General features: G+C 35.7%; 1 protein-coding gene across 1 annotated transcript; it reads left to right on the top strand.

Moving 5' to 3' along the window:
- The first annotated feature begins 9,899 nt into the window (after positions 1-9,899).
- On the top strand, positions 9,900-26,062 carry LOC120863839 (5,6-dihydroxyindole-2-carboxylic acid oxidase). Its single transcript, XM_040240428.1, has 7 exons — positions 9,900-10,284; positions 11,685-12,007; positions 14,750-14,954; positions 18,344-18,511; positions 21,508-21,687; positions 24,689-24,835; positions 25,700-26,062. The coding sequence occupies exons 1-7, from the start codon at positions 9,900-9,902 to the stop codon at positions 25,903-25,905; spliced, it is 1,614 nt and encodes a 537-aa protein (XP_040096362.1). The 3' UTR covers positions 25,906-26,062.
- The last annotated feature ends 250 nt before the right edge of the window (positions 26,063-26,312 follow it).

The following is a 26,312-nucleotide window of genomic DNA, read 5'->3' as shown; positions in this document are numbered from 1 at the left end:
ACTTCACTTTCACTTTTCACTTTCCTGCATTGGAGAAGGAAATGGCAACCCACTCCAGTGTTCTTGCCTGGAGAATTCCAGGGACGGGGGAGCTTGTTTGGCTGCCGTCTCTGGGGTCTCACAGAGTCAGACACGACTGAAGCAACTTAGCAGCAGCAGCAGCAGCTACAAGGGGCAACAAAATATAATCTCCACATACCTATAAGAAGACAGGAAACTGTGTGCATGAGCCCTACAAGTCTTTACTGCAAAGGTTATCACAATATTAGAAGCAATGATAGAATCTGCAAGTTAACTAAGCACTCAGTGGTCCAAACTTCTTCCTAATGTGAACATCTCTTCCAGGATGTCACTAGTGCTTCATCAACTCTTAGCTTGAATGCCTCCAGTGGCAAGAGACTCGGCTCATTGCTAATGATTTTCATCTTTGTTGAATTTGTTCAACTCAAATCTGTGTCCTTAAAATTCCTAAAGTTTTTTCCACTCTGTGGCTGTTCCACTCTGTCACTGTCAATATTTGTGCTTTGTTGAAAAACAACAAAGAAAAACTACTATAGAAAATAAGGTAAAAAATGGAGAAGGCATAATTATTATAAGAATGAAGAATAAACAAATACTTAAGAAAAGAATAGATCACTTTTAAAAGCTAAGAATACTAAGGGAAATTACAATGTATAATCAGTCAAGTATTTTTCTTTCAATTTCTTAGAAGCTACTCTCCAGAAGATGGGAATAACGGTGCAATGGGGTTGTGGGCAGGGGAGGGAAAGGAGGGTGTTTACTACAAAAGAAACGTTTCCTTTTTATTCTGGTTCCTGTGTCTATGTATCACTTTTATTTTGAAAGAATAAGTTTATGTGGAAATTTTCAAGTTATAAGAAAAACAAGCTTAATATCTTTGACCAATTTAGGGCTACATTTTAAAATCCACCAGTCAGGTAAAGGTGTTTAGTGTACCACACTATATTCTGAAAGATAATAAACTGCAACAATGGCAGTGCCTAAAGTTTTAAGGACCCTTTTGAATTTGGTGATTAAAATAATAATGGAAATATTGAATCTATGTGTTCTATGAATAGAGAACATAAACTGTTTTATAACTGGATTGCTATGCTTCACTTATTCAAAAGAAAAGTTTTGTTTGCTTTCCATTTGATCTTTCCCACTAATTAGTATCTGGGCTTAATTTTCCTTCTCATCAGGTTTCTATCTTGTTCATTAAAACCTTTTGTGCATTCTGGAGGAAAATCACTGACTACTTCAGAAAGAATAAAGAGCTCTATTTTTTACTGACCTACTTATAATTCTGAATAAGAAAATAACCTACTAGTAGAACTCATTTCAAATTATAGGAAATGATTTAATAATGACCACTGACTAAAAGGAGACTCAAATAGCACCTGGAACATTACCCCAGGGTTAAACAGGAGCTTGATATTAAAAGGTTATAATCTATACTGTTTAATACAAGCCATTAACACAGCTTATAAATGAAACACATCTATTAACCAATTTCTCAGTTCCATGGACATCAGTTTACTGCTTTTTATAATTCCCTCTCTGCTTGCTCTATCCCTGTACTCTGCCTACAACTGTAATGTTTATTTCAAACTGTCCAGTAAAAACCACAGTCAGCTGTAATGTCCTGGAAATACTGCTGGATATAATAAAAAAAACACATTCAAGCCCAGATTGCTTCTTTACTGGTATATAAACATGAGCAAATCATTTTTGTTTTATGTTAAACATACCTGCCTTATAAAGTATATGAGAAGATTAAATGAAAGATATGCCACACATTTGTATCCAATATTGTAAGTTCTTTGTAAGTATGAGTTCCTTACCCATTTTCATGTCCATGGAGACAAAAGGGTTCATCATGAATGATTAATTGACATGTATCTTTATTATCAACAGTCTAGATGAAGAGTTGTTCTAAAACAAGCAAAAGTAAGCATAAAAGTTGAAAAATAGAAATTAATGATCCCTTGAAAGACAGATACTATAAAATAAGAAGTGCTAATAGTTCATTCCTTATTAAAAATAAAATGCTTTTTCTTTACAGTCTATATCAACACATAAAGTCATACTTAAGGTTTCTTATATTTTACAAAGGTAAGAAGCCACTGTTGACATTAACAAGAACTTTTTGTAGGTCTCTAGAATTTTTAGGTCTGAAAGAAATAGATATGAATAAACAGGCACAAGAACATTTATAATAAATAGCGTGCCAACCGACATGCCTCACTTTCTTATTGTGACCCAAAATAATGAAATTTTCTTCCACTTTTCTACATGGATGTGAATTTCTGCCCAGGGAATACTTTTTCCTCCCACTCCCTCATACTAAATGTTCCAGAACAATCAAGTGCAGAAGTTCATTTATATTAACGATAGCATTTGTAACCTTGTGCTGTGACTCTTGGAGAAGGAAATGGCAACCCACTCCAGTATTCTTGCCTGGAGAATCCCAGCGACAGAGGAGCCGAGTGGGCTGCCGTCTATGGGGTCGCACAGAGTCGGACACAACTGAAGTGACTTAGCAGCTGTGACTCTAATGTGAGAGGTTAGGCTGGTAGAGTGCTCTCAGTTAAAAGCCGTAACAGATAAAATTCAGACAGTTAAATACAGAACTTGTTGCCATGCAGAGTCCACAGAGTACCGATGATAGAGAATCCCTCCTCTAAATCTTTAATGTGTCCCTGAGCACCATCTCCTACACAGATGCTCACTCTCCTAACATAGTCCTTTTTAGCCATGTCCACATCCTTCCCCTGCTGCCCTCTACATACACTCAGCATTTCAGCGCTCACAACTTCCTCATTCCACCCCTTTTTGGAATAATTTCTGATGTCCAGGCCCCTTGGATTATCAAATGGAGGAGAGAGAAAAGAGAGGGTAAAATTTGATTCTAGGGAAAAAGTAGAAAGGACAGGGGAGTCTCTACCATCGTATGACTTCTGGAAGGTTATCTAAAAATTAAGGAGACATCTTTAAAAGAGTAGTAACAAAACCAGATGTCTCTTCAAACTTCTCATAGTTGAAAAAAGAAAAACAAACAAAAGCTTTGTCTTCTTACCTAAATTTGCTTCACATAACCAAACAAAATGGACCTTACAGGTTTCAATGTAAGAAATATGTGTATGTATGTATATAGAAAAAGGGGAGAAAGAAAGGGGTAATAATCCATATAAATACTTCAAGACTAATCATAAGATACAATAGCAGTAATCATACATGTACACAAGGTCTTTCTGTGTTATCACACATTTCATTTATTTCTCTGGATCTTCTAATTTTAACCTCTTAAATGTCTCACTTTACCTGTCTATAAATCAGAAAATTATATAAGCTAATTTGATGAAGAACATTTATTTGAAATATAAACAAATAACTAGCTTGCTAGATCAAAACTAGTTGATATTCCTCAATCCATTACTGCATGCAGATGTCATTCTATTTTATTAGTAAATTTGAAAATGATTTATTTTTCAAGATCCTCACTTTTCTATCTGCATATTTCAAAGATTAATTTTTAATGTAAGAACTTTTCAAAAAATTCAATCTTTTATAGTATTTCAAAGATCTTCATTCAAAATGTTTTAGTGTGATCATTCTTATACATGAGATTTGTATGTTTCTATATTAGACATAAAAAAATAAATACATACTTATAATTATCACATTGGCTATGTTGGTCATCAACTCTATTTACTTTTTCCTTGGGCTATAGCTAACTGACATTTCCCAGCTTCCCTGATAATCAGTTCAGTTCAGTTTCTCTTTTCTTCAAAAGAGTCAGTTCGCATCAGGTGGCCAAAGTATTGGAGTTTCAGCTTTAGCATCAGTCCTTCCAATGAATATTATGGACTGATTGTCTTTAGGATTGACTGGTTGGATCTCCTTGCATTCCACAGTACTCTCAAGAGTCTTCTCCAACACCACAGTTCAAAAGCATCAATTCTTCGGCACTCAGCTTGCTTTATGGTCCAACTCTCACATCCACGCGTGACTACTGGAAAAACCACAGCTTTAAGTAGACGAACCTTTGGTGGCAAAGTAATGCCTCTGCTTTTTAGCATGCTGTCTAGGTTGATCATAGCTTTTCTTCCAAGGAGAAAGCATCTTTTAATTTCATGGCTGCAGTCAACATCTGCAGTGATTTTGGAGCCCAAAAAGTAAAGTCTCTGTTTCCTTTGTTTCCCCACCTATTTGTCATGAAGTGATGGGACCAGATGTCATGATCTTAGTTTTCTGAATGTTTAGTTTTAAGCCAGTTTTTTCAATCTCTTCTTTCACTTTCATCAAGAGGCTCTTCAGTTCTTCACTTTCTACCATAAGGTTGGTGTCATCTGCATATCTGAGGTTATTGATATTTCTCCTGGCAGTCTTGATTCCAGCTTGTGCTTCATCCAGCCTGGCATTTCACATGATGTATCCCACATATAAGTTAAATAAGCAGGGTGACAATAAAAAGCCTTAATGTACTCCTTTTCCTATTTGGAACCAGTCTGTTGTTCCATGTCCAGTTCTAAGTGTTGCTTCTTGACACACATACAGATTTCCCTGATAATAGCATAAGGCTAAATGATTAAGTTCTAGCCAGTGGAATGTTGTAGGAAATGATAACAGCTACTTTCACACACATACATATATACACATATACATTTATATACTATATTATATAATATCTCTATATGTATGTATATAATATATATTTAAGTATAATGCTTTATATAATGTATATTGATCATGTAACATCACTAATATTATACTTATAAATTAAAATTATATCTGATACATTAAATTTTTCAAGTAGTTATTAAGAAAACAAATGATTGAGTATTCATTTTGTATTAATTGAGACTTTCTTCACTGTAGAATGTTTATGGCTTCTTAAATATTTGTTTTGCTAGAACAATCTATCACTATTCCTATGCTTTATACTATGGATATTATTATAGAAGTTCAAGAAGAAAGTAAATCAATGTTATTGATTAATTACACAGGTTTGATATTTTGTTCATTTCTATATGATTCCAAACCATGTTTAAAAATGTAAGAAGTGAGTCCATATGCTCACTACACACATATTTAACTGTTTCATAAGGACTTGGAGTATAATGGCTGTACTACCCTGTTTTTTTCAGAGTATCAACCCTGTTTGGGCCCCTAGCACACAGTAAATGCCAAATAAGAGGATATGATCATAATGATGACCATAGAGGTATGTTTAAAAATCACAAAATAATGGAAACTTCATCTTTCACAAATCTTATAGTGCAGATATAATCTTTGGAAATGAGTAGTTAATTAATTTTAACTAAACAACAAATGCAATACTTAATTCCACCCCTAAAATGAGTATTTTTTTTTATTATTTTGACTTAAATACCTAATATATACATATGTATTTAAAAATTTCTTTGTAGAGAACTCTTATAAGGCCATCTGTACAAGCAGAAAAGAAATCATCAATAAAAGAAACACTTTGTTTTAATATAAACTTAGCAAGAGAGAATTCCATTATACAGAAATCAGGTTATTGTTAACTACCCTAATACTAGTAATTGCAATACTGTGCTCAGTTTCAGTTCACTCAGTCATGTCCGACTCTTTGCAACCCCATGAACCTCAGCATGCCAGGCCTCCCTGTCCATCACCAACTCCTGGAGCCAAGAAAAACTCATGTCCATTGAGTCAGTGATGCCATCCAACCATCTCATCCTCTGTAGTCCTGGAGTTTAGAAAACTCAATCAAGAAATTAATGGTACATTTGATCAGAAACTACATTGTCTGAGATGTCAACTTGAAATATTCTAAAATAGCAATGTTATATTTGATTGAATCTCTCCTCAGTGACACAAAAACACAACCCTAACATTCTTCCTCTTTACTTTCACAGAATTTAAGCTTCTCCATGAGGCAAAGCCACATGACCAGCCTAACAGATGACTTTGAGTTGCCTTAATGCCTTTGGTATTCTAGCTATTATACTAAGCTTAGTATAACTAAGCATATAATTTAATAACATGTAATCCAATCAAACAATGAACATATTCAATACTGTTTACTACAAATGATCACTAAATATATTAACATACATCAAAAATATTTCTGGAAAAACAAAGGCATTCTGAAACTCTTTTTCTCCTCAACTTAACCTAAATTCTTGGTCTTTATCCTTTAGCTTTTTGATTCTGTCTTTTATAAATGACAATTGTAAGACTTCAAAGGAAACATTAGGATGGAAGGACTAACCCTTTTTCTTGAGATACAAGCTTCACATCAGCTTTGAATATATGAATGTACATTAATGGTGGTTACTAATAAGTCTTTATATCCTGCTCATGTGTGTATTTCTGAATAGCCCAATTCTTTTTTCTGTTCCTTTTTCTGTATAGTTTATTGCTGCTGCTGCTGCTGCTTAATCACTAAGTCATGTTTGACTCTTTTGCAACCCCATAGACTATAGCTTGCCATGGGATTTCCCAAACAAGAATACTGGAATGGGTTGCCCTTTTCTTCTCCAAGGGATCTTCCTGACCCAGGGATTCTACCCATGTCTCCTGCCCTGGCAGGTGGATTCTTTACCACTGAGCCACCTGGAAAGATCTGTATGGTTTCTTACAGGGTGTTAATAAATATAGTTCCAAGTGCTATATAGTAGGACCTTGCTATCTATCCATTCTATATATAACAGTGTGCATCTGCTAACCTTATAAGGCAAAATTATTGTATAAAATTTAGCTTCCATCAAAGAAATCTTAGAAATAATTTATTCAGGGGGCCAAGGAATGTTCCACACGTATTTTGACATTGATTCCTGACCTATGATGTGACTAGATTTTAAAAAATATATAGCATCAACACAGGGATAGTGAAACTCACCTACAGAACAGAACAGCAATGGTAGAAATAAGTCCATTCATAAATGAAAACCGGAAAGAGTGATACTGCAGATGGCTGGGAAAGGACAGACCTGTCTGTAATGGTGCTTAGAAAAAACTGAGTTTTGGTGTGAAATAAAAATTTAACTGAGATTCTTATTCACATTATGCAGAAGACCTAATTCCATATGCGTTTAAAGACTGAAATGTGAAAAGAAATATTTAAATTTTTAATGCTGAAGACAATATCAAAAAATAGTTCATTGCTTATACAAGGGGAAGGATTTCTTAAACAAGATATGGAAGCTATTAACAAAGTAAAAGGCTGACACAAAGACATTAAAATGAAAAAACTACTAATCATCAGAAAACTGTGTCAAGAATGCAAAACCTAAGCTATAAATTAGAATATGATATTTTCAATATTTTCAATATAGTAATCTGACAGAAAATCAGGAAGCCAGAATATATAAAGAAGTCGTATATAGCAAAAATACAAAAAATATAAACAATGGGCAACCTACTGTATAGAACAGGGAACTCTGCTCAATGTTATGTGGCAGCCTGGATGGGAGGCAAGATTGGGAAAGAGTGGATACATGTATATGCATGGCTGAGTCCCATTGTTGTCCACCTGAAACTGGCACAACATTGTTAATCAGCTATACTCCAATACAAAATAAAAAGGTTAATAATTGTAAAAAAAAATAATAAGTCAAATATATATACAAAAAATGGGTACTACACATGAAAAAACATTTACAATCAAAGAAACAGAAGGGATCAAATCACAAGAGTAGTATGAAAACATATTAGTCATTAAGATGAATGAATTATCTGTATCTATATATGTCAATTAAATCTATTATTACCAAGTGTTAGCAAGTTTGTGAACCAATATTAAGCACTCTGGAGGGAATATAAATTGATACAACCACTGTGGAAAACAATTTAAAACTAACATAAATATTCATGAATCCTATGACTATGAATCCACTTCCTAGATACTTATGAGGAGAAATTCTTATATGTTCAAAAAGAAACATTTAGAAGACTCTTTATAGCAGCATTGTAATAAGACAAAAAAATTAAAAATCCAAGAAAATAATCCAAATCTTCACTAACAAGAGAATGGATATATACACAAAGAGAGAGAATATTCTTACCAATGACATATCAAGTTGACCTTTAAAAAAACATAAAATACTGCCACATGCAACAACTATGTATTCCACTCAAAAACATAGTGGAAAAAAAGTCTGGTCATTGAAGCCTATTTAGATAGTAATGATGACAGCATTTTTGCAATCATTTTAGGAAATATCCTAATATTGTTTTAGTAGACTATTGCATACATAACAAAATATAAAAATAAATTTTAAAAAATAACATTTGAGATGTACAAACATAAATCTTAATAACCATGGCTTGATAAGGCTGTAATAAATCATGTTGGTGGTCTTAACAAGAGGCTATGAACAGGAAATCCTTATTCTTTTTATCTTAATTTGTAGACATAGCCTTGGTTGGCTTTTTGTTTGTACCATATGCCCCAGTCCTTTATACAGGTTTCTGGACAATTTTCTGACTAAGGGTCAAATAGGACAGCTAACCCTGATCACAAATTCTGATAACTTTTGCATAGTAATTATGCATTTCAAACTAAAGCTTATTCTGAAGACCAATTTTACATGTATGGGTTTTCAACTCCAGAGAAAAAATTCTTTTGAAATACATGAATCTATTACCTTAAGTGCCATTAACTTAAGACTGCTTGCAGAGACTGCAGGAAAAGTAAGCGGTTAAAAAAGTAAGTGGTCATTTTCTAAACATTACATGTAGCAGTGACCCTGGGATCCTTTGCCATGGAGATGGAGATGAACACCCACCTATTGGACGTAAGGGAGTTGGAGTACCCAACTGTCAATGCCAGCAGGCAATGGTATGTGAGTTGTTGTAATTGTACCTGATGCTTTTACTACTACAGTTAGTCTCTCTGGACACATTAAAAACAGCAGTATCTGTTTGCAAGATGAAACAGTCAAAAGCTACCATCAGGTACAAACACTAGCCTAGCCCTTTATCACCAAGAAAGAGGTAAATAATCTCATTTCATCCTTTAAAGGAAAAAATAATTGCCAAAGGAAAAAATAAAATTATCTGCAATGAAAACAAAAGCTCTCTAATTTCTCTGATTTGTATTCCAAATTCATGGCTCTGACCTTTTCTTAAAACTTTAAGCATCACAAGGAAATCAGTGGGAAGGCAATCATGTGCTATCCAAATACTTAAAGGGCAGAAAAACTCACTGAAGTGAAAAAGGATTAGTAAAGGGTAGAAAAGAGGACTGGCCCCTCCCAGTTGGGGTGCACTGATTTGGGATTAGCTATCAGGAAGAAAACCCACAAGCAATTAAAAGTTCTGACATCAGGGAACAAGCAAATATAAAACACTCAGCTCTAAGCGAGGTTCAGCAGAGAATGCCTTCAGGAGTTCAAGGTACTGGAGAGAAACTCTACGGGGAGTGGGTGGATTCCCACCAAAACTCCATGAGAATATGGGGACTTGAAGTCCTGGAAACTAACTTGCTAGAAATCTGCCCCCAATTCTTCTTTCAGCTCCATGGATAAATGTAATTAATGGTGCTGACCTGTTAATGAGTATTTTTGATAAATGACATCCATAAGAAGTACTTTTTATATAAATAGAAATTAAAATAAAGAAAATTAAATGACTAGGACAGGGGATTTAATTACATAGATACTCTACCTGTCAAATTTTTAAGGGTAAATTACTATTTTTATCATTTTTGTAATGTCATCTTACAGACATGAAAAGCATTTTGAAGATGGTTTGGGAAGGGCCTCATGCCATTTATAATGGTACAAAAAAACTTGCATAATTTCATTTTGCTATTTTCTTTTCAGCTTGATTTTTATCTACGTGCCTCGGTCTCTACACAAAGGGCTGCAAACCAGAAGCTGTCCTGCATTCTTGCTTCAAGCAGAATGAAATCTCCTACACTCCTCTCTCTGGGTTACATGTTCCTGGTCCTGCTTTTTTTCCAGCAGGCCTGGGCTCAGTTCCCGAGAGAGTGTGCTACCATTGAGGCTTTGAGGAATGGCGTGTGTTGCCCAGACCTGTCCCCACTGTCTGGGCCTGGGTCTGACCGCTGCGGTTTCTCATCAGGGAGGGGCAGATGTGAGCTGGTGATAGCCGACTCCCGGCCCCACAGCCACCACTACCCGCATGATGGCAGAGATGACCGAGAGGGCTGGCCCACACGCTTCTTCAACAGGACATGCCACTGCAATGGCAATTTCTCAGGACACAACTGTGGAACCTGCCGCGCTGGCTGGGGAGGGGCTGCCTGTGACCAGAGGGTTCTCACAGGTAAGTGGAGACTGAATGGATGCACAGTCCTGCATGGAACTCAACACATTTAATATTGTAGACCTTCGAATCAGTTGAGGTTTAAGAACTCCTAGAAATTGTAAAACTCAAGCCTTACTTTTCATAGCTGAGGAAACTGAGGCTTAGAGAAGCTAAGAAATGTATTTAAGGAGTTGAAGTTGAAACTCAGGTCTTCTAACTAATAACATTTCCTTTCAAAAGACATGTTGAGCAGCCCCTTTATAATAGGAACAATGCTAGATGTTTATGACTAGACCTTTCAGTAACTTTGCAAGGCAGTTATGTTAATTGTGAATACATATTAGAGCTCAGAAAGGTCAACTCCACCTAACTGGCATGTGGGAAGCCTGGAGTTCACACTGAGATCTGTCCAGCTCTAATCCATGAGCTTCCTGCACAGCCCTAGCTGACCACAAAGATGTTCCCCACTCTGATGATCAAGTTCAGCCATTCTACAGGGTGAGCCTGGCCGGCAGCCTAAACAACAATAAATGACAGAAATTTAAATAGTAACAGCCAGCAATACTGGGTTGTTCTCTCTGTGCCAAACATGAGATCAAGAGTTTCACAGGACACTTACTGAGCTTTCTGTTTTAAATTTACATTATTGTGTTAGTTTCAGGCGGACTGCAAAGTGATTCAATTATGCATATCTATTTCTTTCAGATTTTTCTCTTATAGGTTATTAAAAAAGAACGAGTATGGTTCCCCATGCTATACAGTATATATTTGTTGGTTATCTATTTCATATATAGTAGTGTGTACATGGTAGCCCCAAACTCCTAATTTATCCCTCCCACCTACCCCTTTGGTAGTCATAAATTTGTTCTCTATGTCTGTGGTGAGTCTTTATTACGAACCAGGCTCTGGTCCAAGTGCTTTTTATGTGTGTCCTCTTTAATCATTACAACTCTATAAAGCAGGTATTTCTACACATACTTTACAGATGAAAAACTGATGCTTAGAGAAATATGTGCCAAGTAACCGAATTAGACTCTGGTCCTAACCACTATGCTAAACCACATACTATATTTTTGCAAAATTTATGGTATTAAAAGGCAGAAAATTACAAGAAATATACAAATAGTGAGCAAAAATCTACAACAGGATCATAGAATCATAAAGTCCATGGTAAGATTAAGGAAAGCTCTTACTCTATATAGAGTAAGTTGGAGAAAGAGGGAGGAGATCAGAGAGAGAAAGCAGACATGAAGAAGGGATTTTAGCAAGGGATATTTTTTAAAGTATAATATGATGTGAGCACAGATGCAAATTATCATTCATGGGTTAGTGGGACATGGGGTTACAAGATGATTGAGTATTCTCTATCCATGCTCACATGGCAGATGTTTTCACATTTGAATTTTGTGTCCCTAAAGTCAGGAGAAACCTTCTGGACTTAAGCACAGAAGAAAAGAACCGCTTTGTCCGGGCTCTGGATATGGCAAAGCACACCACTCACCCTCAGTTTGTCATCGCCACCAGGAGGTCAGAAGAAATATTGGGGCCAGATGGCAACACACCACAGTTTGAGAACATTTCCATTTATAACTACTTTGTCTGGACACACTACTACTCAGTCAAAAAGACTTTCCTGGGAGCAGGACAGGAAAGCTTTGGTGAAGTGGATTTCTCTCACGAGGGACCAGCATTTCTCACATGGCACAGGTACCACCTGCTGCAGCTGGAGAGAGACATGCAGGTATGCATGAGACACGGCCACATTCGTATCCTTTACAGAGAGGGGACCTTGTTTGTACGTCATTAATTTACTGTGTCCTGAATGATCAAAATAGGTGATGACAAGGCAATTTCACGTTATTAACCTGCCTTTGGTGTTCTGTTAAGTCTCTCCCTATGCTAATCACTTCCTCATTTATTAATCTTTATCCTTTGTGAAGTGAAAAGAAAGTCACATCAATGGTCAGGAAGCCAAATGAGGTATTTGTAGGTATGAATTAAAGCATTGGACATAGTCTACAACTCTGTCATTGAAAAATGACCCTCATATAGTTTGAAATATAGGACTCTCATTTGATCTGTCTCCCTTCTGAAATGTAAACCAATAGCCCCTCCTGGTTTGGATGAGGAAAGTGTATATGACTTTTCAGTCTTCCAAGTTCCAAATGTATAGCTCATTTTATAAGTTGATGATTTTGTATGATATATACAGGATTTAAAGTACAAAAATAATACTTTTCATTTAAATTGGCATATTCTAATTGAACTCCTGTGTTTCCATGCTCTCCACCACTTTGAGGCTTATAGCAGAAACCTACTAACAATATCCAATAGGTCAGACATCATTTTAATCTAAAGACATTGGCTTTTTTAGCATGAAGTGAAACTAAACAGTTATTTCCAGTTTATTTTTAATCAGATAAACTAAAATCACATTAAAGTAGCTGTTAAGATACTTTCTTATTGTCTCTTTTACTATTTGTTCTATTTTAAGAAAAGTATTGTCATTTTGAAATGAATTTAAATTTTTTTCATTATTGAAGTACAGTTGATTTACAACATTGTATTAATTTCTGCTGTATAGCAATATGATTCAGTTATATTTGTTTGGCCAAAAGTTTCATTTGGGTTTTTTAGTAAGATCTTATGGACAAACCCACACAAATGTTTTGACCAACCTAATACATATCTATGTTCTTTTTTATACTTTTTCCATTATGGTTTATTATAGGGTATTGAATATAGTTCTCTGTGCTATACAGTAGGACACTGTTTAACCATTTTACATATAATAGTTTACAACTGTCAATCACAAACCAATTTATAACCCTTTAATAGTCTTAGAGCTCAACTAGGAAATTGACAAGTTGAATCTGTCTTCTAGGTGAAATAAGAGCAATGATTCCCTCCCCACAAATTAAAATCTAAAAATATCTGAGGGCAGGAAAAAATATCTGGGGGCAGACTCATGTATTGATTTGCAGTATGCTTATTCCCAGAATTATCTGAGAAAATAAATGGTTAGAAGGGAGAGATTTAAAGCACTAAAATACAGAAAAAAATATTCATATGTACGTACTCCATCCGTATGCAGTCTGAGAGTGATTAAATGAATTCAACTGCTACTCTGAACTTCATATTTTATAGCTCTGATTTCACATAAGACATTTAGTAGATTATGAGTAGATAAATCTGTCATTTGTAATCAACTCCAGATCTTCTTGCCTTCAAGTCATTTTCCCACGAGTGCATCAAAATGAAAGGGCAGGTGGAAAGTATCTAAAAGCTTCAATTGTGCCTGTGTAAACTTCAACCTCTATGACTTACATTTTCAAAACCCAACTTCACAAGGGATCCAACAAATTATAATCTAAATGTAATGCACAGTTGAAATGCCACATGAATATGCTCCAGCTCCCAAATGCCAGTTGCTGAACCACAAACTGACTCTTAATGATCCCTCAGAAGCTGTCACTAATCTTTGTGAACCAGGACAATGGCTGCTCAACAAGGCCTCTAAAGCCCTGGAGATCAATAAGAAGGGATGCACTGGAAAGCTTTTGACCCTCTAAAATACCCCAAGGACAAGGATATGCTTCCTAGAAAGGGTTTAAGAGAAAAAAGCAGAAAAGTACTAAATGTTTGCAAGGTGAGATTAAACAATGGCAATCCCTACATTTATCCCACACTCTAAATATAGTTCCCCAAAGGCCTAAAGGAATGAGAAATAATAAGTACAATAAATATATCTTTAAAGGAACCCAATAAAATAAGCATGTGATCTTGAGCCCAGCATTTTTTTATTTGTTGAGATCAGCTCTAAATGGAAACTAGGTCCCTGGGCTAAAGAACAGCATGCTCAGAAAAATATTCAGCTTCTGTTAAGCATTTCCTCTCTATATTGGTTTCTGGCAAAGGCCTAAATCTTCATAGTTTAGATTCTGAAGCAGAGGTCTCTAAGTAAAACACCAGGCGAAGCCTCTATAGTGTGTGGCCAAAATAGAATCTAATGCTTGAAGTTGATTCAGTTAAATTTAAAAGCAGAAATGAAATAAAAAGCACTGCTTCACATAATATATCTCAAGGCTGGATCCAGCTCCAGACAGGAGTTTGTGATGCTTCAATTAGAGATAGGAAAGTGGAAGGAAGTGAAAATGTCAGAGAGTAGAAGTTATTGTTGATAATTTTTAGTATAACCAACTTGCCTGAAAAAGAAAAGACACCTCCCCAAAGCATTTGCAGAAACTTCTGTATAATGAATTGAGTTTCATTCCCTCTAGTGCCTAAGTGACTTCTTGTAGTAAATCAGAAGCTTTGTTAAATAAGGTATCTAAGTTCACTAGCCCTGCAGACACCACTGACACACTAACTGGTTCCCAAGTGGCTGAGAAAACTAATAGAAGCAGACTGCCAGGGAGTAAACCAAGCAAAGGGAGAATTTTAAACAAAAGCAGGGCATGCTAACAGAGTCTCTGTGATCTAGGAAATGTTGCAGGATCCTTCTTTCTCCCTCCCTTACTGGAATTTTGCCACTGGGAAGAACACCTGCGACATTTGTACCGATGACTTGATGGGATCAAGAAGCAACTTTGATTCCACTCTTATAAGCCCGAACTCTGTCTTTTCTCAATGGCGAGTAGTCTGCGAATCCTTGGAAGATTATGATACCCTGGGAACCCTTTGCAACAGTAAGTTCCAAATGACAACTAGGATTTGGAATTCCCTATTAGATAAAGAGATTAAATGTACTGCCAAAAGGCCCTTCATTCTATTAAGGACTTCAGACTAAAGTTCACTTTTATTATAGAGAATGGATATACAGATATTCACTAAGTACCTAGGAGAGAACAGACAATCTGGGGTGCTCCAGGGAAAAAAGAAAGTGCCTATACATTTTTCCATTGCTTTTTCTGAACAACTTGGTTGGTGCATTGCTTGCATTCTTATTTTGGAAATGTCTATTTGTATTAGTTAATCCTCTTAGTAAGCCCAGCACTGCTTTGTGGTCATGTGTCTTGTGCTGGAATTTCACAGAAAATGTGTCCCTAGGAAATGTGAAATCTGCAGAAAGAATTGGAAGTACCTTGGGGAGTAAAAAATATACATTTAATAATAATAATTGTTATATAAAGATTAGTATTATATTGTTATATTATTTTTACTATTATGTCACTTTGATTTCCAACCTTCTGACTAGATTAACAAAGAGAATGCTTAACCAGCTGTCCTAACATCTTTCTCCAGTGGTCTGAATGCCCTCTGCCATAGGTCACGTTTCTGACTTTTGTGGAACAGTTCCTGTGAAGCTGTCTGTTCTCTTCCTTGGATCTTATTTTTACCATCTCCCTTGATACTAACACAAGGTCTTAATTATCAGAGTCTTTCTATCTCACTTTATTTTTCTTCTTCAGGCATGTCTAAATATTTTGAACTTTTGTTCTTCCATATAAAAACTAGAAGTATTGAATTTTTTTCATTATTGTACTCATAACATTTATTCTGCACATATTTTTAAGCACCAAATATTAAATTACACTGTAAACTTAGAATATTTTAAATAGAACAACAAAATTAAGTAGGCTTTTTACCATTAGATTATTTAGCTGTATACAGGAATAAGAGAAGTGACCATATATAAAATTTTATTCTATATAAATATAAAATTAGAATTTTTGTTTGGTGAAATGAGATGAAATTGAGGATTGGTGTATATTTGGGTACCAAAACATTCATCTCTCCTTGTGACTTTTTTTTTAATTTGCTTGCACATGGACAACTTCTGTCATTGCACCAATTACCTTACTATAGATTAGAGTCCTGTGGGATTCCCATGCAGGAATGAATGAAAAGTTCAGTTTCTGAAGTAGAAAGTAGATTTGAGAAGAATTGTAAAGAAAAAGAGTATCTCTTTCATATGATAAATCAAAAATAGTTTAGTGGCCGGATGGTTTAGTGGCTAGAAGAATATTCAGTTCAGTTGCTCAGTCGTGTGCGACTCTTTGCGACCCCATGAATCACAGCACACCAGGCCTCCCTGTGCATCACCAACTCCCGGAGTTCACTCAGACTCACGTCCATCGAGTCCGTGATGCCATCCAGCCATCTCATCGTCGGTCGTCTCCTCCTCCTGCCCCCAATCCCTCCCAGCATCAAAGTCTTTTCCAATGAGTCAACTCTTTGCATGAGGTGGCCAAAGTACTGGAGTTTCAGCTTTAGCATCAGTCCTTCCAAAGAACACCCAGGACCGATCTCCTTTAGAATGTTAGGTGTCAATAAATAACTCCTTGGTGGTGGTTTAGTCACTAAGTCGTGTCCAACTCTTGTGACCCCATGGACAGAGCAGCCTGACAGGCTACAGTCCATGGGATTCTCCAGGGAAGAATACTGGAGTGGGTTGCCATTTCCTTCTCCAAAATAACTCTTTAATGTACCAAGTTTGGTGCATTCCTGGTAAATGGAGAGAGACTGTCTAGAAAGCATATGAGAACATATGCATGGGATGTCCAAGGAAGTTTTGCTCTAAAGATGTACTTGTACGTGTGTCCTGTAAAAGATGACCAGTGAAACCACAGGGATGGATAATTTTATTGGAGAAGAAAAGTAGAGGGAGGAAAGAATTATCATGAGGATTAAATATTTTATCAATGCATTTGGCATCATATCAGACACATTAATGGGTATTCAATAAAATGTTATTTTTCCTTTTTTCTTTCATGGGCCTGATAAATAAAATAGTTCTGGTCTAACTTCCTTTATTTCCTGCCATCCACTACCCGCTTCCATTGCCACATTCTAGGCTACCTGTTCACCTAACAGACTCTCTCATACAAATCAACCTTATCTTTTCATAAGTCAACATACACCAAACAACTATTTAGCTTCAATTATTTGCCATCCCTGGTGGCTCAGAGGTTAAAGCATCTACCTGGAATGAGGGAGACTGGGGTTCAATCCCTGGGTCGGGAAGATCCCCTGGAGAAGGAAATGGCAACCCACTCCAGTACTCTTGCCTGGAGAATCCCATGGAGGGTGGAGCCTGGTAGGCTACAGTGCATGGGGTCGCAAAGAGTCAGACACGACTGAGCAACTTCACTTTCACTTTCATATGCCATCTACTTGATCAAGACTGGAGGACATACTGGTGATCAAGAACAGAGTTTGTGCTCTGATGGGGCTTATATTATGCACAGAAAAAAGCCTGTCATCCTTTATTATTATCTCTGCTTAAAAATGTTTGACCTGTTTATTTTTTCTCATTTTACTTCTGGCAATTTTTCTCAGATCTTCAGGGCTCTTTGCAAATCTGTCTACCCAATGAAGTCTTCCTGAAGCTGCCCAATTGGGAAGAATTAGTATTCTCTCTTTTTTTTTTCCCTCTCTTTTTCCTTCCCTCCCTCCCTCCCTCCTTTCCCTATTTCTTTCTCTCCCTGCCTGTCTCCCCAAAGGCATCTTTATATTCCTAGGGATATATATTATCCCTAGTATTGCAGCCCTTTGTTTACCTGTTTATCTTACTGACCTTCAAAACTTTTATTTTTCACCTTATTTGCTGAAAAATATGTGTTGATTGAAATATAGATTACTTCCCAAAGAGAGTTAAGGTTGTTTTAACATTATTTCTTTGAAAGCTTGAAACAACATTCAAGAACAAAATTCCATGTAATGTGAAATACAGATTTCAGTATAGAATTTTGGTTTATGAGATTATATTCACAAAATTTAATCTTCCACAGAACTTCTGTTTTAACGGGTTCTCTTGAAAAAAAGAGATTTAACATATACTGATATGTTAATAACATTATACTGATTTAACGAATACAAGGACCTCTATCTGTTTTTACAACCATTTTTTTCTTCAGATGATTTTATCACATATTTTCCCTTTTCACAGAAGTTGGACATGATAACCTAGGTTTTATCACTTTAATACTGCAGAATATGCATTTGAAATTTTTTTCTCTTCTACAAAGGAAAACCTGTCTTTCTGTGTTCAAGACCCCATGTATACAAATTTAATAAGGAAAGCTAAGATCTCTAAATGTTCTATACGTGTTCACATACCCCATCTTTTTCCCAGGCACTGAGGGTGGGCCAATTAAGAGAAACCCAGCTGGAAATGTGGCCAGACCAATGGTGCAACGTCTTCCTGAACCACAGGATATCGCTCAGTGCTTGGAAGTTGGTTCATTTGACACACCTCCTTTTTATTCTAATTCTACAAACAGCTTCCGAAACACAGTGGAAGGCAAGTAAACAAAACTGGTGCTCTGAATTGATCTAGTTGTTACAGGAAAAATTCAAGTGTTCAAATCAAATCTCTTTAAAAAAAACCTTTGAATGCCGTATGGAATCTGTGATAGGTATGTGATATGAATAGGGCTGCCGATAATTATATGTTCACAGTCCTCTGCTCAATAGAACTTTCTTAAAGAAAAGCGTAACCCCTGAAACTCTTTTTATCACAAGAGAATCCCTTGGAAAGGATCCTCCATTCTCTTAAAACACCTAAAAGGTATTTAAACTCAAATTTCTATTAGGTGGCTGGCCAATATGGATATAACTATATCAAATTCTAGTATAGGCAAATAATATTCAAGACTTAGAGTTATTATTTTTTTTTCTTAAAAAAAAAAATCCTGCACATCCAATCCATTCAGTTCAGTTCATTTCAGTCGCTCAGTCATGTCCAGCTCTTTGTGACCCCATGAATCACAGCATGCCAGGCCTCCCTGTCTGTCACCAACTCCCAGAGTTCACTCAGACTCATGTCCATTGAGTCAGTGATGCCATCCAGCCATCTCATCCTCTGTCGTCCCCTTCTTCTCCTGCCCCCAATCCCTCCCAGCATCAGAGTCTTTTCCAATGAGTCAACTCTTCGCATGAGGTGGCCAAAGTACTGGAGTTTCAGCTTTAGCATCATTCCTTCCAAAGAAATCCCAGGACTGATCTCCTTTAGGATGGACTGGTTGGATCTCCTTGCAGTCCAAGGGACTCTCAAGAGTCTTCTTCAACACCACAGTTCAAAAGCATCAATTCTTCAGTGCTCAGCCTTTTTCACAATCCAACTCTCATTGACATCAGATAAAAAGTCTGGTTTGGACATATGTATCATCTTGAAAGTTTTGTTAAGATCCACAAAAAATCAGACTAGCATCTAGAGATATTTAATTTGATTTTCTTTAAATAATTCAAGTATTTTAAAGTTGAGAGACCAAGTTCAAAGAAGTGAAAAGATATCTAGCTAGTTAGTAACAGAACACAGATTCAAATCAAAAATTTCTATGTCCTCTAAAAATTATATCATTTATAATTATTTTATAAAAAAACTTTTATATCTCTAAATTATTCATGATACATATTTAAAGTCTTAAAAGAACAGAATCATGTTTAATTTTATTATAAACTTGTTCTTGTCAAATTTAACCTTAAATACAGTATTGTACATGTCAGACCACCCTCCCCCCAGCTGAAAAAGGGAATAGATCTCTCTTTCCCTTGATCTAAGATACTTGATATATAGATCTGATAATTATTTTCAATTATCTCCCTTTTTATCATCAAAATTAGATGCCATTCTTTCTTATTTTTATGTTAATTTTAATAACTACATATGAAAGCACTGATTTGGAGATTCCTCAATAATCAGCATATTTTGACTAAGCTGGTATTTATAAACTAATGCTGTTAAATAGCGATTCTGTAAAGAATTTAAGAATATAAGAGTGTATTTTATTGATGCCCAATCAAAAGACAAATTATACTGATTCCCAGACAGAATGTACAAAAAGGTTAGTGCCTGACCATGTACAATGTAGGCAATCTTTAAATGTTTTATGAGTCAAAAAATAATAGAATAAACATATAAAAAAGAATAATGAATAAATGAATAGCTATAATTACACTACTGAGTTAATGCACTTCAAATTCTAATATTGCTTTTATAATATACAGGCATACCCTGCTCTCCCATCTCTGATCTTCTAGCTAACCACACACTTATAACTGCATCCCACATCAGAGACTCCCTACCTTCATTTGTGATCTATCCATGTCTTCTCCCTAATACACTTACATGAACAATATGTGATGAGAGTATATATGGGAAGTATATATCTTATATATAACATATGGGAAATATATATCTTATATGTAATAAGTATGCAATATGTGGATTATATATAAATGGGGATATGTATGACGCACGGCTTTCCAGGGGGTACAATGGTAAAGAATCTGCCTGCCAACACAAGAGATGTGGGAGGCGCAGGTTTAACTCTGAGGACAGGAAGATTCCCTCAAGAAGAAAACAGCAACCCACTCCAGTATGATTGCCTGGACAATCCCATGGACAGAGGAGCCTGGAGGGCTACCATAATGGGGGTCTCAAAGAGTTGGATGCAATTGAGCATACATGCACATATATGAAACATACGTGAAATATATGTAGTGCATAATATGGAAATGTTTTTGGAGAAGATATAAATATATGTGTGTGTGTATATATATATGTATATATATATATAGAGAGAGAGAGACTAGAGAGCATTCTCAAACGTTCTATAAATGTTTTGACATCAGTCTTTTCAGATATTTAAAACTAGTACAGAGATGATAAAAAAAGCTCTGAGAAATTCTAACTTCTCCACAGAAATAATTGTCTAAAAATAGACATGCAGACAGTCTGAAGGAGTAAGGCAGGAGACTAAAGTAACATCTGGCAATTTAAGTTCAGGGCAATCAGAGCAGTGTTCTCCCAATTGTATCAGCAGTTTTTGTAGAAGCTAGAGACTTCCATTGTCTTTATTTCCATGTAGACCAATGTTGCTGCTGCTGCTAAGTCGCTTCAGTCGTGTCCGACTCTGTGTGACCCCATAGACGGCAGCCCACTAGGCTCTCCCATCCCTGGGATTCTCCAGGCAAGAACACTGTTAAGAACAATGTTAGCCTTGTCACAATAGAGTGCTTTATATATTTTGACTGGTATCCTTTGCAGGTCATTATTTTTAACCTAGAGGCTACACTTAGAATGTCATGCCACCAGCTTCAAACTAACCTAGCTCTTACTACAGCAAACAAATGTCACCAACCACAGGAACAGAGAAGCTGTGCTATTACACTCAGGTAAAAATTGGCCTGACAAGCTCAGGAAAAATTGTTTCCCAATATAATTACCACTTTAGACTTAAAAAGTCATATATTTGTAATGGATTTTACTATTCTCATCTTTATTTTTGTATCTAGGTTACAGTGATCCCACAGGAAGGTATGACCCTGCTGTGCGAAGCCTTCACAATTTGGCTCATCTATTCCTGAATGGAACAGGGGGACAAACTCATTTATCTCCCAATGATCCTATTTTTGTCCTCCTACATACATTCACTGACGCAGTATTTGATGAATGGCTGAGGCGATACAATGCTGGTGAGACTCTTTCATATGCTTTTTGCAAACTCAGCAAACAAGATTGTTCAGATGGTATAGTTATCACTTTAGGCTAAGAACTTGACACATTTAAGACACATTTAAACTATGCTTTACAATAGGATAAAATAGCTCTAATATTTAGCTATTTCCAAATATTTTAAATCATTCAAAAGGCAGATAAGAAGTCTCTCAGTATAGTAATAAAAAGATGAGACTTATTAACATTCACTAGGACTAAAAACTAATCCCTTCACCTCTTTACCATGTAAAGATGACTAACTACCATGTTTCCCCAATTTTTCTTTCTCATATCTTCCAGTGAACATCCTCATTGCTTTTCATATGAATGTGAAAACCTTAAAGAGCTCTTCTTTGATACCCCAAAGACAGAAAAATTATACTCATAAACCACAGTTCTGATTTTTATTACTTTACAGCCTCTCACAAATGGAAATTTTATTCAACTTGAAAAGTTAATGCTAGTTTTTATATCACACCATAGAACATCTCTTTTAAGTTCATTTTAATGCATTCTTTAAAATGTTATTTAGAGGCTACTTTCTCTTCACTCTGCTGAGAGGGTTATATTACTATTCAAACTATGAATGTGCTTTTCCTGGTTAAAACATCATAAATTTTCACATTTAAAATTGTTCTAAATTTTGGCTCATGTACTTTTATTTCATCAAGGACATAAACATAATATTGGAGATTATCTATGGATTCATCTATTCATTCAGCCACCTTTTACTTCTGTGCTTGCGTGTGGTGTGTGTGGGGGGGTGTATGTGTGTGCGTGTGTGTGTGTGTATGTGTATGCTTGTGAGAGAGAGAGAAAATACAGTAGTAGATTCTAATCTAACCTGATTTGGACTATGAATTGATGAGTTGGTCAAGAGTTTGTTTCAACTGAAAAGCATTTAAGAAATAAATAGCCCAAATATAAATATTTATCTACTTATTAATCTTCTATGAAGTCACTAATTGGAGTTCCACCTGATTTTTCATGTATTTTTATATATATACATGCCACCATAATGAATTATCTATAATTTGCACTGTCTGTTTCTTTAAAGTGAAACAAGAAATTCACAACCCTTGTGATGCTGAGTACAGCATTATCCTAAATTTTCATGTTTCCCTAACCCTTTATACTCATAGTTGCCACTCCTAATTCTATAGCAGTGTTATAGCCAGTCATTCTTAATAAATCTTTCCAAAACATTCCATTTGTTTATTATAAAAACACCCTTCTCTTTTTACATTTATAACTATCAGTTTATGAATGTTTTATTATACTACTTTTATTTCAATAACAGATAACCTGAATTAATAGGTTTATGGATGAACAAAACACACTTTTATTAGACATTTATGTCTGGTAACTAGACAGCAATGTATAAGCTGACAACAAGCATATGTAAATAGATACAGTGTATGGGGGAGAGTTTCTTTGTAGACAAGTAATATTAGGAAAGGGGATAGGGAGGACTGTGTAAATAGATAAAGAAAGATGGTCCTAAGAAAGGAACAAAGGAGCCACTGTTGCTGGAGCAGAGTAGGGAGGGGGATGAAAAATGGAGAGAGATGACAAGGTCAGAGGAAAAACTGGAGCAGATCCTTAAAGGCATGGGATTTAATTCTGTGAGAGATGGGGAGGCATTGAAGGATCTGACATAGGGAAGTAATATTGTAATGCAATTGTTACTTTCATTAGTTTTTTTTCCTCCATTTATTTTAATGGACATAACTTTTTGATGCAGCTGAAACTGAGCTGAGTTGAGGCTGATTCAGTAAAAACAAAATAGGAAGCTTAAAAAATTATCTAAGTTATTATCTTTAATATCTAACTTTAATAAGTAATTAGTATGAGTGCTTTGAGGTCAGGAATCCTGTCTTTGGTTCAGTGCTATAGCTCATGTGCCTAGGTCAGTGCCTGGCATGAGGAGGAACACAATAGGCTTTAATGGATACATACTTAATTACCATTAATTCAGAGTACATTTGAAATCATTAAATTTTAAAGTAATTAAATTTAAATTTACAAAAATATAAACACTACCTGCCATTTCTATGATCAATGTTTCTTTAGAGCAGATGTTAAAAAGTTCTATGCTTCACAGGATTGCAGTGACTGTCCCGGTAATATACTTCTTGCAATCAGAAAATCTAATACTTAACTAGCCTTCTCACATATTTTAGCTCTTCTAAACTTATCCCCACTAATGTCTTACCCAAACCCACTTCCAATTCTGATTTTGTGACATTCCACTTGGCATTTAATTGTACCAACATAAATATAAACAACAACAATAAAGAAAGATTTTTTGCCACAAACAGCATCACTCCTTTTATCTCTGATAACAACAACTCACTAATAACATAAGTGCCTATGATTTGTATTTAAGTAGAAAGATGAAAGGTGGCAAGAAACAAATAGTATTATAGGACCTTGATTCGATAAGTTAAATGCTTTTTGATAACAGAGTAAGAACCCAGGGAATAAGCTCACATTTATTGCTCTAATTAAACAGAAAAAATAAAAAGTACTAAACAAAAATATGCATAGTCAAGGACAAACCTCCATCAGATACACTGCCTCCTAACTTTAAACAATAGATGTTGCTACAGAAAATTACAGGTTCAATCTTTCTTTAGCTTTGAAAAGTAAGTTTAATGAATTTTACTGAAAATAGTTTCTGTAATTTAAAAGTAAAACAACTAATGATTATCATAGATAAGAAAATACTAAAACTTCCTTACTTTTAAACTTTCTTTTTCTATTGGATGACATGTTACTATTGTACTCAAAGCGTTTGAGCTCTGTTTCATGCAATTCCCAGTTCTGCTGTTATAATTTTTTATGTCATTATTCAGTATAAAATATGAAAGAACTTTTATTGTTACCCTTGAACAATTTAAGTCACCTTCAGAACATAATAATATATTAATACAAACTTATTATGTCTATTAACAAGGTGTCTTTGACATATTTTAGATATATCCACATTTCCACTGGAAAATGCCCCTATTGGACATAATAGACAATACAATATGGTACCATTTTGGCCTCCAGTTACCAACATAGAAATGTTTGTTACTGCTCCAGACAACCTGGGCTATACTTACGAAGTTCAATGGCCAGGTGAGTACTGAAAATGTATTTTTACTGTGGAAATTTCCAAAATTAAACTTGCTACCTTTAAAGTAACCTCAGTTTTCTGAGATAAAGTAACCCACAGCTTTCCACTATGATTAAATAGCTTTGTTTGAATTTTTATTTGGGGATAAAGAGAATGAATTTAAAATTTGTCGGGACCCCATTCTGACCTGGTTGAGCTGGTTACCTAGCACACTATTTCATTTAATACTTACAACTCTCTGAGGAAGGTATTAAAATGCTCATTTTACAAATAAGGAAGATGAGATGATAGTAATTATCAAAGATCACCTTCCTAGAAGCACAGAGAATGAATTCTGAGCTTAGCCCTGTAAAATATGCCCTGTGTAATATACTCTTATTTTTCTACTGTAGTAGAACATGAACATGCTTCTAGTTGTTTATCTTAAAAGAGATGAAGTGAGACACTCTGAGCTGTTTTTTGAGAGGTTATGAAATTCAAAATCTCCTCGTTTAACTTTAAATCCTTTTCTTAACCAAGGCAATGGGGTACAGTGGGAGAGCACAGAATTTGGATCCTGAAAGATCTGGGCTCCAAAACCAGCTCCACCATCTATTAACCAAATGACCTTGGGCAAGTGATTTAAACACTGAGCCATCATCTCCTGACCTTCAGAAGAGATATAATAACTATCCCACTAGGATGCAGTCATTATAAGAAACTGGGGAGTGCTTTGAAAGATCCCAGGTGCTATAAAGGCAATGTGGCCAATAAAAATTAAATACGAGGATTTTGTCCAGTGCCTGGAACAATGCCTACATTTAGGGTATCCAATTTTGGCAACGATTTTACTATTAATTTTTTGTTCTCATTTTATTTTCAAACAGGTCGGAGTTTTAGTATTCCTGAGATTGTCATCATAGCAGTAGTGGCTGCATTATTACTGGTTGCAGTCATTTTTGCAGGCGCCTCTTGTCTGATTCGTGCCAGAAGCAACATGGATGAAGCAAATCAGCCTCTCCTTACTGACCAGTATCAACATTACATTGAAGAAAATGAAAAAATCCATAATCCTAATCAGTCCATGGTCTAATGACAAATGTAAATTCTCATATGCATTTGAATCATAAAAACCACACACTTAGAACATAATAGGTGGAGTTACTAACTGTATTTTCTTTTACTCTGTTACTTCCTTCCTTGTGCATGTCCATATTGGAATTATAATCTCCAGATATTATTTTCCAGAACTGGGGAAACTCACAATCTTTTCAATGGTTTCTATTTTTCAGTTCTACTTAAAAAAAAAAAGAGGAGGGTGTAGGGAAGGGAGGCGGAGTGGGGCTTCCCTGGTGGCTCAGCTGGTAAAGAATCTGCCTGCAATGCAGGAGACATGGGTTCAGTCCCTGGGTTGGGAAGATCCCCTGGAGAAGGGAAAGACTATCCACTCCAGTATTCTGGCCTGGAGAATTCCATGGACTACAGTCCAGGGGGTCTCAA

This window comes from Oryx dammah, unplaced genomic scaffold (genome assembly GCF_014754425.2).
Source record: "Oryx dammah isolate SB20612 unplaced genomic scaffold, SCBI_Odam_1.1 HiC_scaffold_1, whole genome shotgun sequence".
Classification (NCBI taxonomy): domain Eukaryota; kingdom Metazoa; phylum Chordata; class Mammalia; order Artiodactyla; family Bovidae; genus Oryx; species Oryx dammah.
Note: the sequence above shows the minus strand (reverse complement) of the source record. Positions and strands in the feature narration are given on the sequence as shown.

Bases quoted from the DNA above. Each gene is read 5' to 3' on its own strand.
- LOC120863839 (XM_040240428.1), top strand. From the start codon at position 9,900: ATGAAATCTCCTACACTCCTCTCTCTGGGTTACATGTTCCTGGTCCTG. The intron at 12,008-14,749 runs GTATGCATGAGA...TCTGTGATCTAG, and splicing joins AGCTGGAGAGAGACATGCAG to GAAATGTTGCAGGATCCTTC. The intron at 18,512-21,507 runs GCAAGTAAACAA...TTTTGTATCTAG, and splicing joins CTTCCGAAACACAGTGGAAG to GTTACAGTGATCCCACAGGA.